Raw genomic sequence first — 14,466 nt, 5'->3', positions numbered from 1 at the left:
GTAGTTTATACAAAATACACTTGTAAGCTATCTAAGAGACATCTTTGCTTGTACAGCATGATACCGCAGGTCCTGATGCACACTGAGATTGACCCAAGTGTTTCCTAAAGACGCATTGTCACTCAAACCAACTCGTAATACCCTGGTGATCCAAATATAAAAAGCCTTTTAGAGGTTGCACTACAGAGAAAGTAGCTATTACTTCTCTGCTGTACAATATGAATAAGATTTAGGGTGAATTTTACAGCAAAAGCTTTATCATGGGAAGAAATAAGCATGCTCTTCTGAGGTCCCTCATTGCTGGCATGAAACTCATAATTGCAAGATCTTGTCTCCTTATTTTCTATCTATATTGTCTGATATATTCAGGCAATGTTCAAGCACAGTTTTGTATGGATGAGTGGATATCTTTATTTGGGTAAGTAAAGGCTGAGAAGGTTTTCCAGGCTTTGCCAGTAGCTTTTCTCCAACTATTATTAACATCTCAGCTCATGAAAAGAACTAATACTATTTTAAACTCCCTTACTCCAGGTGACCCTGCCCTTTAAGATTATGGGACACTAAAACAGACTAAAATGAAGTAAAAGAAGTTTACTGAAGTAGATACTAAAAATGTGACTGAAACCTTAGAAGAGACAACATTATGATTGTGATAATGTCATAGAATACCAGAGACAACAATTCACCCAAACTCAAAAAAAAGTCAAACCATGGGATTTAAACATATGCTCTAATTTTAAGTGCACATGTAATGCCTTTAAATAGTTCATACATTCTAAATCTATGAATCAGGCCGAGATTAGACATCACCTGCTGCACATAGAGAGTGTGCTGCACACTAGAATCTTTAAGGTTACTTTTGCTTACAGAAAATTACATGCTAAAACAGGCTGACAGGAGATTTTGCTCTCCATGCGCAGCTTATTTACTGTTGTCAAAGAAATAGCATGGGCTGGGGACCACTAGTTTAAAACAGAGCAAAACTTGAAGGCCACAACACTATTCTGCAACCCAGATGTTTGTGTTTTTTTTTTTTTAATGAAAGCTTTTTAATGGACATTTCTGTTTTCAGTTCTGCTGAAAAAGCTCAGCTTATGTGATAAGTTATTCTATTAATATTCTTGGAGAATTCAATTGATTAATCAGTCACAGCCTTAAGTATTCCTCAGTATACATAAAGACTGCAGAATTTAGCTCAAGATACTCACAAGCTTTAGGAGAACTTGAGTTGGAATCATACCAGACTGTCAAGGCAATATTGTTAATTCCTTTATCCCAATAAGGTACAATTTACTGGATGACTGAAAATGTCAATGAAAGAATGCCTCTGAAATTCATGAGGGGCCTCTGAAATTCATGAGGGGCCTTCAACTGGTAGGTTAAACTATTAAGTTGTTCTCCATTTGAAGACTTCCTTTTCATGCATATGGTTTTAAAGCATCTGTGCAAAGAGTTAAAATTTCTTTTGTTTCAGAAGATTTACCATTTTGGAAGAGAGAGCTTCTGTTGTGACTTCTTTCTTCCTACTTTCTTTCCCTCCCACCATCCTCGACATCTACACAGTATTTGATGATTTCTAGGTTTCCTTTTGTGTTATTATTTTGACAATCCAGACAGTAACATCAATTTTTTGTTCAGTGAGGGGAAAAAAAAAAAGTCATTTTCAGGTAGAATAATTAAAGTAAGCAATTCCTGGAAATTTTACTGTTCATCAAAAATTGTGATGGCAAAGGCAGCCAGGAACAACAGGGAAAGGGGCAGAAGAGAGCTGAATTTATATCTTGAAAACTATGAAGAATTGACAGCTGTAGAGAATGAAACTGGTTGAGCTTTTCCATTCTGCTCTACTGGTACATCTCATGCAGTGTGACTCATGTGATTCAGGCTACATACTCAATCTGTCTTGGCAGAAATCAGGTTATTTAGAATCATATATTGTGCATGTTATGAGTGAGAATAAGAGGGGGAGGGAAAAAGACTGTGGGTGTATATGCATAGTAAATACAACTTTATCTTCCCATCATTTTTGCAGCGTTAGTAAATCCTGGTCATACAATTCAAATTAGTTTTATGCACTCGCACAGCCAGTTACGAGTCATCTATGGTAATGGCAAGGGCTGTGGTTGTGTACTATTCTACCTGGTGATACTGTACACATTGCTGGCAGCAGCCACTGGCCCCTATCTAGGCAAATAATGTAACCATATTGCCTATACTTCTGTCTGATTGCCTTTCAACACCGGAAAGAATAACTCTGAAACACTGTCTAACCTCATGTGTGATATGTGACACAGAGTACCCTAAAAAGCAACAATATCTGGACTGCTATTCCCCACAAAGAGACAAAAATAGGTGTTCTTCCTAATGTCCTGAGAGACAAAGAGCACACTGTGCTCTTTTATTTTCTCAAAATTCTCCATACACAACCTTGCTTTCTTCCCTTTAATTCTGAATCCATTATTATCTGTAAGATTTGACAGGCAAATGCAATTTAGTGTCTGGTTTGTTTATGAAGCGTTAATCCAGAGTCCTTAAACTGCTGAAGCTGGTTATTTGTGTTGGGTGCTTAGCCTCTGAAGTCATAAAATATTTTTTCTGCTTCCAGACATTGACTTGAAAGTTGTAGAAATAAAATGAATGCCAAATAATGAATTCATCTGCCGAATTAATAATATATTTTGTCATGACATTATTAATCATTTATAAATACCAAGAAGATTTTTAATGTGATCATTCTGGAAGGCACTCATGTATGTGAATACAGATATATGACACCAGCACTGGCTGGTGCACATTTTCAACAATGGTTTGTTTTAGGTTTTTTTTGTTTCCCACGGGAACAAGGTAGTGTATTTTTGATTTATTTAGGTGAGCAAAATTGCCACTAAACCCTGCTGAGACTTTGTAGATATGCTTCTGTACACGAAAGATGTGCTTATTCTTATATAATCATATCTTTCCATCATAGTGTCTTATCTAATAGCCAGGACCATCTCTCTTTCAAATATAAAATGCCCAAAGTTCTGTTGATGATAAAAAGATGAGATATTTAGATATATACAGTTATTTACTGTATGTGGTTGCCATAATGCATCAATAATACAATTTATCTGTTTTTTTTCTGTTGCAAAAAAAAGTGTAAAACCAAAACCAATGAAAAAACATGTGTTTTTACATTCTTTGAGATCAGTCTGTCAGAATTCTATTAGCAATTACGATTTTTCAAAGGTTTGTCATCTCCCGAACCAGCTGAAAACAGAAGACCATTTTAATTCTTTTCCTGCATTGTATGCATACTGTAGATAAGAGATACAAAGATGATCAGGGGGCTGGAGCACCTCTCCTATGATGACAGGCTGAGAGAGTTGGGTTGTTCAGCCCGGAGAAGAGAAGGCTCCAGGGAGACCTTAAAGCAGCCTTCCAGTATCTAAATGGGACCTACAAGAAGACTGGGAAGGGGCTTTTTATAAGAGCAAGTAGTAATGGGAGAAGGTAATGGCTTTAATCTAAGAAAGAGTAGGTTTAGATATAAGGAACAAATTCTTTACTGTGAAGGTGATGAGACACTGACACAGGGATGACCCACCCCTGGCAGTGTTCAAGAACAGGTTGGATGGGCTGGATGGGGCTTTAACCAGCCTGGAAGGGGTCCCTGCCCACAGCAGGCAATTGTAACTAGGTGATCTTTAAGGTCCCTTCCAACCCAAACCATTCTATGATTTTACGTTTCTATGAACACATACAAAAGACTATAATATGTAGCAGAAGTTGTACTGAAAATACAAGCCTATATATACTTTCATTTATAGTTTCAGTCTTTGTTGTACAGTGCATGTTTTAAGATTCTGGAAATCAGTATTTGGAATTTGCTAGGAGATATAGAATTCTGTGCCAAACCTTCTATTTTCTGGGGTATTAGAAGGCCATAATATCTACTTTTCTATTAAGAAATTTTCTTAGAAATTTCAATACATTTCATTTCCAAATCATGGACTTCTAATATTTAAGCTAAAGAAGTCACCTTTCACTGTCTCTGAAATAAAATAAACCTGCTCTTAATCTACTTACTTAGTTTGGTCAGCTATGGGTCTCATGGAAAGGCTGCTGAGCAGTTAGTTAGTCGTATGCACAAATATGAGATCAGTTCTTAACGCTTCTGTACTCCCTCTTGGGTAGCACATCTACACATCTACAGAGTTGAAGACAGTAATGTGATAAACAGATTTCAGGAGCAGGTATACTCATGAGTTCAAACGCAGTTTTGAGCCAAAGCTGAAAACTTGGGAAGATGATGTGTACGAAAATGTTCACAGAAGAAAACATACTGAAATTAAACCTATGATTGCATTATTTACTTCTGCTTTTCAATAAACATTTATTTTCTGTCTTGCTTAAGTAAATACATGAGTTTGCTCATTTCCTTATTACAGGCATGGTTGCTGTTCAATATGCTTCCTATAACTGATATATGTTTTCAAATATATTCATAAAAAACCTTACTACTCTTAGATCCAGTCTATGAAGAGAACATATTCATACTAAGCAGGTGTGCTCATACTAAACAGGTGTACAGCACTAGTGATCAGGAAGGAACACCTATGAATATTTATCTGTTACTAGGCACAACATTTGTGTCAGACCAGTAGACGATGCTAACTAACTAAAAATAGAAAAACAATTACTTTATTTCTTTTATTGTTGCAATTGTCAATATAGGAGCTGAAGCATTAAAGGTGTAGTGGGAGATCTAGTCAACACTGGGAAAACCACTTGCTCTTTAGAAGTTTATTCAAAAGTAAAAAGTACACACATTGCCTAGTCTTCCTTCTCATTAATCATTTATTGTGGAAAGAAAGCTTTGTAAGCAACTAAAATTGAATCGGTAATAAAAAAAAATCATGTTCTACAGAATGCACAAAAGCTATTATAAAGAGATACTCACAAAACATAGATTAGTGATAAAGGCTTCACTTCATCACCTGGCAACCTTAACCATAACTATCACCATTGCAAGCAAGGGAAGATAAAAGTTTTGTGATTCTGGGACTAATACATTTAAATTAATTATACAATTTAAGCTGCTATTTACATGAATAAAATTATAACTGATGAGATGAAACCTGCTGAAATGAAACCAAACTCTCAGCTAGATTGCTCTTTCCAGGTGTCAGGTTTTGGAGTTTCAGTGCTTAAAAAAATGAAATCTCTTCCCTTTTTTATTGAAAACAGGTCTAGGAAGAAGGCAAATAATCAGTTGACTGCATTGCTTTTCAGCCTGGGATAAAGGAAAGGTAGATACTAAGATTTTCAGATATTCTGAACGAATACAAAAAGGAAATTTTTCTTGTATAGCAACCTAGATAGCAAGTATCTAGCTGGTAACTAATGTACTTCAAAACAGATAAGTGGAAAAAAAATGGGAAGCAAACAAAACTCTCTCTGTAGTCAGCCTCAAAGATTTTTCATCACCTTCATAGCCTAGTGTGAAATCTATTTTTGTATGATCAGATGTGAAACTTTTCTGTGTCCGAAATACTAGTTTAATCCTTATGACAGAGACCACTGATCAGAAGAAAACTAAGCAAAAGAAACATAAATTTACGTGTTTATTTTGCTTTTCTGTTTAAATGATGGTAATCATTGTAATAATCATAGATCCTGCAGCCATGGCTACACAGGATCAGATGACAGCATCTTTAATGTGTACCTTTTGGTTTCCTAATGTAGAGAGCAGTCCTCACTGTTGCAGTTTTTTTCCCTAGTCTGCACTGTCGGTGATCAGGAAACGTGTTTGTGCTGAGGACTGATAAGGTTTTATTTGAAGGGAAGCAGCACCATCTATTGCAACCTGATAGCTTAGCTCTAGATGATATAAAGAGCAGAGCTGGCCTGAGCCCAGTTTTAAGCTCTTACTTGCACTTTCAGAATTTTTTCTCAGACCTGCTTCAAATGAGGTTAGGATCTCAGTTTTTATATGATACAGGAAGAGGGGGTTGTGGCATGTGTGCATGTGTCTAGTAAAAAAGTGCATCTAAGAGACATACTTGTTTACAAACAAAGATAAAATAACAGCATAAACTTAGTCTTGACTACTACTTTTGAATGACTTGGATGAAATTTTAATTTTTGAAGTGGGAAGATAGTCAAAAGTTTAGAGTATGTTTTACTCAGGTGATATTCTCTCAAAATTTACTTAGAAGCAGCATTAATGTAGGTGTACAGTACCGTATGTTCTAATAATGGCAGTGCTATTGTCATCCATCTATACCTCTGGTTCTTCTCTTTTTCCAGACTGTCTACAAAGCCTGGCTCTGTTCCCAGTATTTTGAAGTCACACAGTTTCACTGCAGCAACAGAATTCCTTGCAAGCAATACTGTTTGGAGGTTCAGACGAGGTGTCCCTTTATATTACCAGACAATGATGATGTCATCTATGGAGGACTATCAAGTTTCATCTGTACAGGTATAGTATAGAAAGCTAATTTCACTTGTTTTCATAAGTCTATATGTATAGGAGAGTGTGGATAATGTTTCTTCCATTAGAACTATGAGAACCTGAAGGTATTCCCTGTCACAAATACAGGTGAGCACACCTCACCTATCAGAGGTGGTAGGATTTGAGTCCAGATTTAGTAATGCACATTTATGCTACAGCTTGCCATAGTCATTAACTTTACAAAACAAAATTACTAGAATAAATTGGCTCTGGTGTGGGGTTTTTTATGCTTAATAATTTGGTGGAAGAGTTTTATTGCTCCGTATCATGCAGTGCTCAGAGAAGAGTAGCTCTGTGTCATGCAATACTCAGAAAAAAGGAAAAAGGCAAGTCCAGTTTTTAGTATATTCATCTTTGTTCACCTGCCTTCTTAAGTTAAATAAACAAAGATTCTGAGGTGTAGCAATCAAAACTATGCAGCACTTTGAAAGTAAATGTCTAAAGAAAAGGTCTGTCACTAGCAAAGAATTTTAAGAATTAGTTCTTCACCTGTAAAAAGCTGATCTTTTGGTCTCTTCTTGAGTCTTTTTATATTCTGTGAGTAATTTTTAAAGGTATTGCTAATATAGGTCTACGCATTTATAAAATGGTTTGGTTCATTTAACATTCCATTCTGCTCAAACACTATCTCAGAATGATCCAACCAGGGAGGACATAGTAGGCAAGAAGTAGCTTTAGTACATCTCAGGTGCCTCACACACTTTTTTCAGGACTGGCTGAGAGACATCCTCACAAAACTTCAGCTTATATCTATGCTATCTGCAGCTTTCCAGTGTCTAGAGTATTTCCTGAGAATCTTGATGATATTCAGGCAACTTATTCCCACTGAATCAGTAAAAAGGCACTTCAACACTTAGATCTTTTGACATCCTGATCCAAATATCTGAAATTAGACATCTTCAACATTAAATTAGGGCTGCACTGTAAACCTTGATACAAAATCAGTTGCCCATGGTAAGCTACTTAAAAGCAGAGTAAAATATATAACCCCATAAATGTTTGTGGTAACTCACTTCACCTTATAACTGTGTTTGGATTTAGGGAGGTTCTGGTAGTCTATTGCACACAACTGAGCAATATTCATCCATGTGCAAAAGACAATATAATGAATTGTATCCTGAGTTACAATTTGGTAGTCATCAATAACGTAATGTACTTAACACTTCAGTGCATTTCATAAATATGCCTTCCAATGTGCCTACATCATAAGCAAATGAGTGATATTTTCCAGTTTAAAATAGGACAGTAAAAGCAGAAGTGAGAAGATTAGGACATTTTTATTTACAACATGTATACAATATATATGCGTGTCCATGCATGTATGTACATGTGTGTATTCATATACATACACAGTGGCAAAGAATAAACAAACAATAAACAAAATCATATTTTTAATTATTTCAGAAAATCTCTTAGGAAATACATATCCACATCTTCATTTTTTCTATTTTATCTCCAAGTCCAAATTCATTCCTAAGACACATAAAATAGATGACCTTGCAAGGATTACTTAGTTAATATCTCAGTTTGGGATGAAAAGCAGATTTTGCAAAGGGTTAAACTCATTTTACTCCAGGTATTAGTAGCATAAACTGTGATTAAGTTCTCAGTAGGGTCACTGAAGATCTGATGTAGTCGGTAGAGCTGTTTAATTCAGTCTAAGTAGGCATCTGCACCTGGCGAGCTGACTAGCTCTCTATGCTCTGCTAACAGTGCTGGCTGCTCTCTTGTTTGCTGTAGCTGCTATTAGTCACCAAAGTCTTATTGCAGACACTTAAAATCAGGGAAACCTCAATCTCATCTAAGCAGTCCACTAATATTTGATTGAACTTTTTGTTCTCTCAAGTCAAGACCCTCAGCATCAAGAGAGCAGAGCTTGTATTCATGGACCCATAGGAGTCAGCATTCTGACGCTAGGCAGTTGTGGGCAAGAGATGATGCTGAGAAGTACAAGGCTGCAATTCAAACTTTGTCCAGAATAAAGGCCCATGGTCAACCTCTGCAGCTCTGTATAAGGGGACTTCCTTCTGCTAAACAGGGTATTAGACTAATAGCTGCTGTGGGACTAAAGAATTAAATTTCTCTGCAGCTTAGTGAAAACAGTACAGTGAGTTCAACAGCAGAAAAAATACTCTACCTCAACATGGCTTGTGGCTTGACAGTTAACTTGAATTCCTTTTGCAGAAAAGCAACTGAAAGCAGGTCACCCTTGTCTTGAGGAACCTCTTCTGCTGCTCTCTCTGTGAGCTCGTGTTTGGCAGACATGTTCTGGGATTTCTGCTCTTCCTGTCATTTGTGAAATTCATTGGCAAAACCCAGAAGAGTCAGATCAAAGATATATCTATTTGATATTTAAGTCTTACAGCTGGTTGTCTGCTGTCTCTAATTGATCTAACTTCACTGTGAAGCTGGTCACCATTGAGCTCTGCTACAGGAAACAAAGCAGGAGCAAACTTTATGTTCAGGTATTCCTCATGAACAGCATTTTGCCACAGCCTGTCACTCATTGAAATTACTCTTGAATATCCCTGCTGCTCCTGACTCTGATGGTATCCCATGGAGAGAAAAGCTACTGGTCATTTTTTGAAATTTTCACTTACATTTTCAGAGAAGCCCAGCAGGAACTGAATGGGGTTATATTGGTGCGATATTCTTTTCCTCAATGAAACTAATGAAAGACTATCTAGCTAGCTAAGAAAAACTATTAATTAGAAAATAGTTTCTGGAGAAAATAAAGGAACCCCCCTAAACAGGATGACTTATCTGAGAAACATCAAGAATTTGTGGATTCTGATTTTCTTTAATAATGTTTCAGAAGCACCAATTTTATAATAAGGGCTTTCCTTCCTCTTCTCCATGGTAACAGAATATTTCCTCTAAGGTCCGGTAGAGACTGAGGCTAATGGAAAGACGGAAGATCGACTTCTATAAAACATTTCAATATACTGTGGAAGGCAAGTAATAGGAAAAAGGGTACTGGTGATAACTGGTTTTATTTGATGTTGACTACAGCACAGAGTGCAGGATGTGTGAACGTTACATGTCATTTTTCAGTTGCAGCTGAGTAAGAGACTGGTGTGGCTCCATGTCACTGGTGGCACTAGGAGCTGCAGTACCAAGCCACTGCCTCCCCTTGCTAGCCCTCTTCCACCACAGCAGTAGGCAGGCAGAGAACCCACAGACTTGGGTTTTTTGCTTTCAGAACAGAATTTTCTCAAGGTTGGATGCTGTAAAAACAAAGCAAAACAAAAAAGTACTGGAGGTTGTGAAAAGGAATAAGAACAAAAAGAAATAATAACAAGGACCATTCTAAGAAGGCTCACATGATGAAAACACAGCATGGGACTGTCTAATTTTAGCCAAGAAATTTTTCAGTTGTTTTCTTTGGCAACATTAAAAAAAGTAGTTTATACCATGGATTAATAAAGACTTCTTGGAAATTCTTGAGGACTGATATAAGAAGACATTCTAGCCTGAGAATATCTTACTTGATTACCTGCAACAAAAGTAGATAGTGGGAAAAGGAGAGGGAATGCAACACTAGTTGTGGATCACTGGAACTTATCTTGTGTAGAAATGCATGTCAGGATGTGGGTCAACTGCATCACAAAAGAAAGTACTTGGGAGATTAATCAAAACAATCAGAGTCACAGTTTGGTTCTGATTACAGAAACATGCGGTTAGCTAGAAAGAATTTGTGTTCCACTCTCCCCACTTTCTTCTAGGAATAGAAGAAAAATGTTGGTCTTTCCATCAGACAGTGTTCTGGAACATACTGTTTTTCATACTCATTAAAATTGAATGGTTGCTTTCAGTTTAGACCTTTGGAGTTTATATCCGTATGAGTTAAGTTTCATCTAATGTTTCTTTCTGCAGCTCAGATGTCTAGAATTGCCCATACAAAGCAGAATCTTATTTAAGAGAGATAATAATAGTGTTCAGACATACATACCCACATGTCAGATTGCAATGAATGAGTCCCACGCAAAGTTCTAGGTCAAAGCTTTTAATTGTGATTCCTATGAAAATAGCATCATAGCAGATAGATTGTTTTCTTTCGTAGATGTAGTCATCTTTTCCTCTTTTCTCCCAGTGTGAATAGAACAAGTGGAAGATTTTGTTCACATTGAGTGTGAAAAGAGAGATGAAAGATGTATGACTCTTTGTACAAAGCACTGGAAAGAGACTGGTAATAATTCACAACTCCTGCTTTTCGCTTGCCTTCCAAAGTAATGTGGTCCAGCAGCTGGCTTGGCGACTGGTCCAGCCCATGAACTGTTTCTGTTTGGCTTGCTGCCATCTCCCAGTGGAAACAGAGACCGGTAACAGGAGGCATGAACGTTTTCTTCACAACCAATCCATTTAGGCCTGCAGTTTGCTTAACCTAAAAAACATGAGAGCTCAGTTTCCACCAAATGAGCAGCAGAATACACAAAGAGATGACCTCTCCCCGCACATGGCCCTTCCAGGATATGACATCAACACCAATACTGCAATTGCATCCACATTAGTGATCTAGTTCAGGAGTGTACTTTTAAAGCAAATCTCTTGTTCATACTTCTTGTTGTTTAACTTGCACTGGGGAGAGGTCTTGGAGGATTTGAACTGGGTTCCTTTGGATTAAACAACCAGGAGACGTGCTACTGGAACATACCTAGCATGTCCCAAATGCTAATGCACATTTTGACTTACAGAATTAGACTAGAGCTAGAGTGAGTTAAAAACCCTTAAAATGCCTTTAGAGTTGACACAAGATACTCAGCACCAGCTGTTTCATCCTACATATCTTCTCTTGCCCCAGACTACTTGTTAATACGGACATAGCCTATTCTGGTTTCTGGGAGAATAATCCCAAAACTGCTGTCCATGTGCCAAGTCTGGACTACTTCGGAATGCTGAACTAGAGCTTGCTGTGTTGCTAAGGTCCTTCTTTGTATTGACCAAGATTTATGGCCTCTTGTGCCTTCTGGCACAACAGGGCCATCACCCAGCAGCAAGTATCAGGCAGGAAATTCCAGCCACTTGCTCACACTCTTTACTCTTTTTGTCATGGAATTTAATAGAGCACCTAAGTTCCTCTGTGAAGGAAACAAAGGAAATGTGGTGAGCAGCAACAAGGCAGAGATGTGTTGCATTAGCTTGTTCCAAAACCAGCACAGCACTCTGGTACTTCCTAAAAGCAGTGTCATCAGAATGAGTCTTCTGCCACCAGGAGGAAAATCAAATTTGTCTCCTCTCTTGTGCTGAACAGGCTTCTGATACTTTTCATTGTGGAAGGAGAAAGCAAAATGACAGAGGAGCTGAGCAGGCAGGTGATTCAGGTGCTTTGACTCACTCATGTTTCCCTTCAGTTCATACTAATTTAGGGTCCTAATTTCATGTGTTCTGATTAATATACCCTGTGGCTTGGAATGCATAATGTAAATATTCTCCCATGCATCAGTTTTTGGCAAATATCAGTAACATATGCTTATGTGGTCCATGCAAAGTAACACTTCCTCAGAAACTCCTCCTCCTTCAGAGTAAAGAATATTCACCAGAAATAAAACTGTCAGTCATGCTTCTAGCAAACACTAATTTTTCTAAGGGCGTAGTGAGAATTATTACAGAGAATTCTCAACAACCTATACGAGGAGTTTGTTGTTTAACAAAGCTCAACAAAGGTATTGGGAACAATTCTTTAAACTGCAGCTTCCTCTCAAGAGGCAGATGTGTGTCTGGGTTTCACTAGTAGGTTTAGCTATAGAGTGTCTCTTTCAAAACAGATGCCCTGATTCTAGTGCAATTTGAAAAGCAGTTTCCTCAAGAAAATGTGATATATGGAATGCTTCACAATCTATCTTTTATTTGCAGAACAATTCAAGAAGAGAAAATCTCTGAGTGCTATTCACTTTATGTTGTTCTTGGCAAACTCAGACAAAAAAGTATATACTTGATCCAAATTCTTACTCTAAAAATAACTCATAATTATGTGTCATTTGCCTCCTGCCTACACCTCTTAGTAGGTCCTAAAATATCAAAATACTAAGCTAACACAGCTAGCAGGACAAATCCCATTTATGTTTGACAAGCATGGTTTAAATAGTTACTGTGGATCTGTCTGCAAGGAAAATTTGACATGGTTTTACAAGCAGAATCTGTCAATCTAATAGCTCATCTTTTTGAGTTTAGTGCTTTTCTAGTCTTGAATGTTGGGGCTTTCCCATGAATAAGTAAGTTTATTAGCTGCAAATGTTCTTCTCCTATAAAAACAATACAGACAATTAACCTATTCATATCCCTGAACTTTCTATGATAACACAGTACTTATATATGTATGACTCCTATCATATCATAGTAATAAATCTTTTTGATAAAAAATTGTACATAATAGAAGCAAAAGAGGAAGGGGGTGTGGGTAGGGAAAGCCAAAAGCTTGCAAGCATCAAGTTATCTTACCCTCATCCTGTATCTCAGCAGATCTAAAAAGGTTCATTATATAACCTTGAGAGTCAGCTACTCATTTATTTTTCTGACTTGCAGCAGCTCAGTCAGTTTTGTAGTTATAATATTGATTTACAACTGCAGGAGGAATTTGCTCCTCTACGTATTTCAGGGGGAAAAAAAATCCATTCATGGTGAGGAAACACAATGTATTTTTCTTAAATGTGGACACGTACAGACAGGAAGATGTTCCAGGGGCAACTGTCTGAAATAACCAACATACAGTGTTAAAAAAAAATAAACAACCAACCAACCTACATCAACCCAGATCTCTTTCAACAACTGGCGTCGAGTCTGAGTAAATTAGCCTTTTCAAAAGAGCTGAACAGCCGTATTCACCAGTTTAAGAAAAATCTGCTTAACTAAAGAATAATTTATCTTTAAACCTTCTTCTGTATTTCATTTTATTACTTTTTATAATATGAAGGGTATAAAATACATGCTTAAACAGAAGCATCATAATGTGTCACAGAGAAGTTGAGAAGACCATCTGGATAAGACTGAAGAGTGCTGGCTTCCAGATCAGATGTAAGCAAGCAGTGAAATCTAGTCGTATAATATCTAATGTGTTCTTTTGCCTTCTGTAGTTGGAAAATGTTAATATTGAAATCTCTGAAATAATTCTTCAGAAGGAGAAATGTCATGCAGAGTATTTGCATTCACTGATACAATGATGTAACTGCTGGATGGATCAGTCTTGGCAGACATTATTTATTTTGGCTTTCACAATAAAATGAAGTATTCAAAACTTCTGGTATACCACATCTGCTTATCTGGTTTCTTCTAGTTCATGGTATTTTCTTTAAGCACAAGAAGCTTGGTATGCCTCTCAAAATAATCAGAAATCTGTGCTAAAAAGGACCGCAGTTTAGAGTTCTACAGAAAGAAAATGGGGAAGAACCATAACATACCATAAGGTCTGTTTTATTTCTGTGGCTTTCCAAAATACTTACCCATCAATGACAACAAATATATCGATCAGACCAGTTTTCAGACCAGTTTCCTTTGATGCAGAGTACTATGGCTCCATAGCTCTTTCTGTAGCAAAGAAATCAAGAAGCAGGCCAAGATAGACCAACTGCTACAGATACAGATCCAACTATGAGCATGACACATCCTGATAGTGTTGGGGTGAGATGTGGAAATGCAACCACCTGTTTTGCATGCTGCTTCCTGGGCAAACGAAATTAAAGTGCTCAGGCAGAAACCACAGCATTCCCTGAGTTAGCTGGTGATCTAGCTGATCAGCAGACAATGCATGCATAGACAGTCTTTTGTTTTTAATTCTTGTATAAAGGTTATTTGCAGTTTGCTGATTTTCCCCCAAAGCTGTTTCTGCAGAAAGTGAACATGAAGCTGGTGCTGTCACTCCTTTTTCTTCCAGTATGAGTCAGCTGAGCAGAATACATGGGGCTTAGCCACAGTCAAGTCTCCATTAACATAATCTCAGTCAAATGAGTAGCCCTAATTCTTTCATCAGCATTAGT

General features: G+C 37.3%; 1 protein-coding gene across 1 annotated transcript in view; it reads left to right on the top strand.

The window, feature by feature from the left end:
• NALF1 (NALCN channel auxiliary factor 1) overlaps positions 1 to 14,466 on the top strand; it is a 484,017-nt gene that overhangs the window by 462,509 nt on the left and 7,042 nt on the right. The window contains exon 2 of the mRNA XM_062624729.1: positions 6,292 to 6,463. Coding sequence (XP_062480713.1) covers positions 6,292 to 6,463 — 172 coding nt within the window. The remainder of the gene's footprint in view (positions 1 to 6,291; positions 6,464 to 14,466) is intronic.

Source organism: Pezoporus occidentalis, unplaced genomic scaffold, assembly GCF_034315485.1.
Source record: "Pezoporus occidentalis ecotype Australia unplaced genomic scaffold, CSIRO_AGI_Poc_V1 ctg27, whole genome shotgun sequence".
Taxonomy (NCBI): Eukaryota; Metazoa; Chordata; class Aves; order Psittaciformes; family Psittacidae; genus Pezoporus; species Pezoporus occidentalis.
The sequence above is the reverse complement of the archived record's forward strand: the minus strand, read 5'-3'. Positions and strand labels throughout refer to the sequence as shown.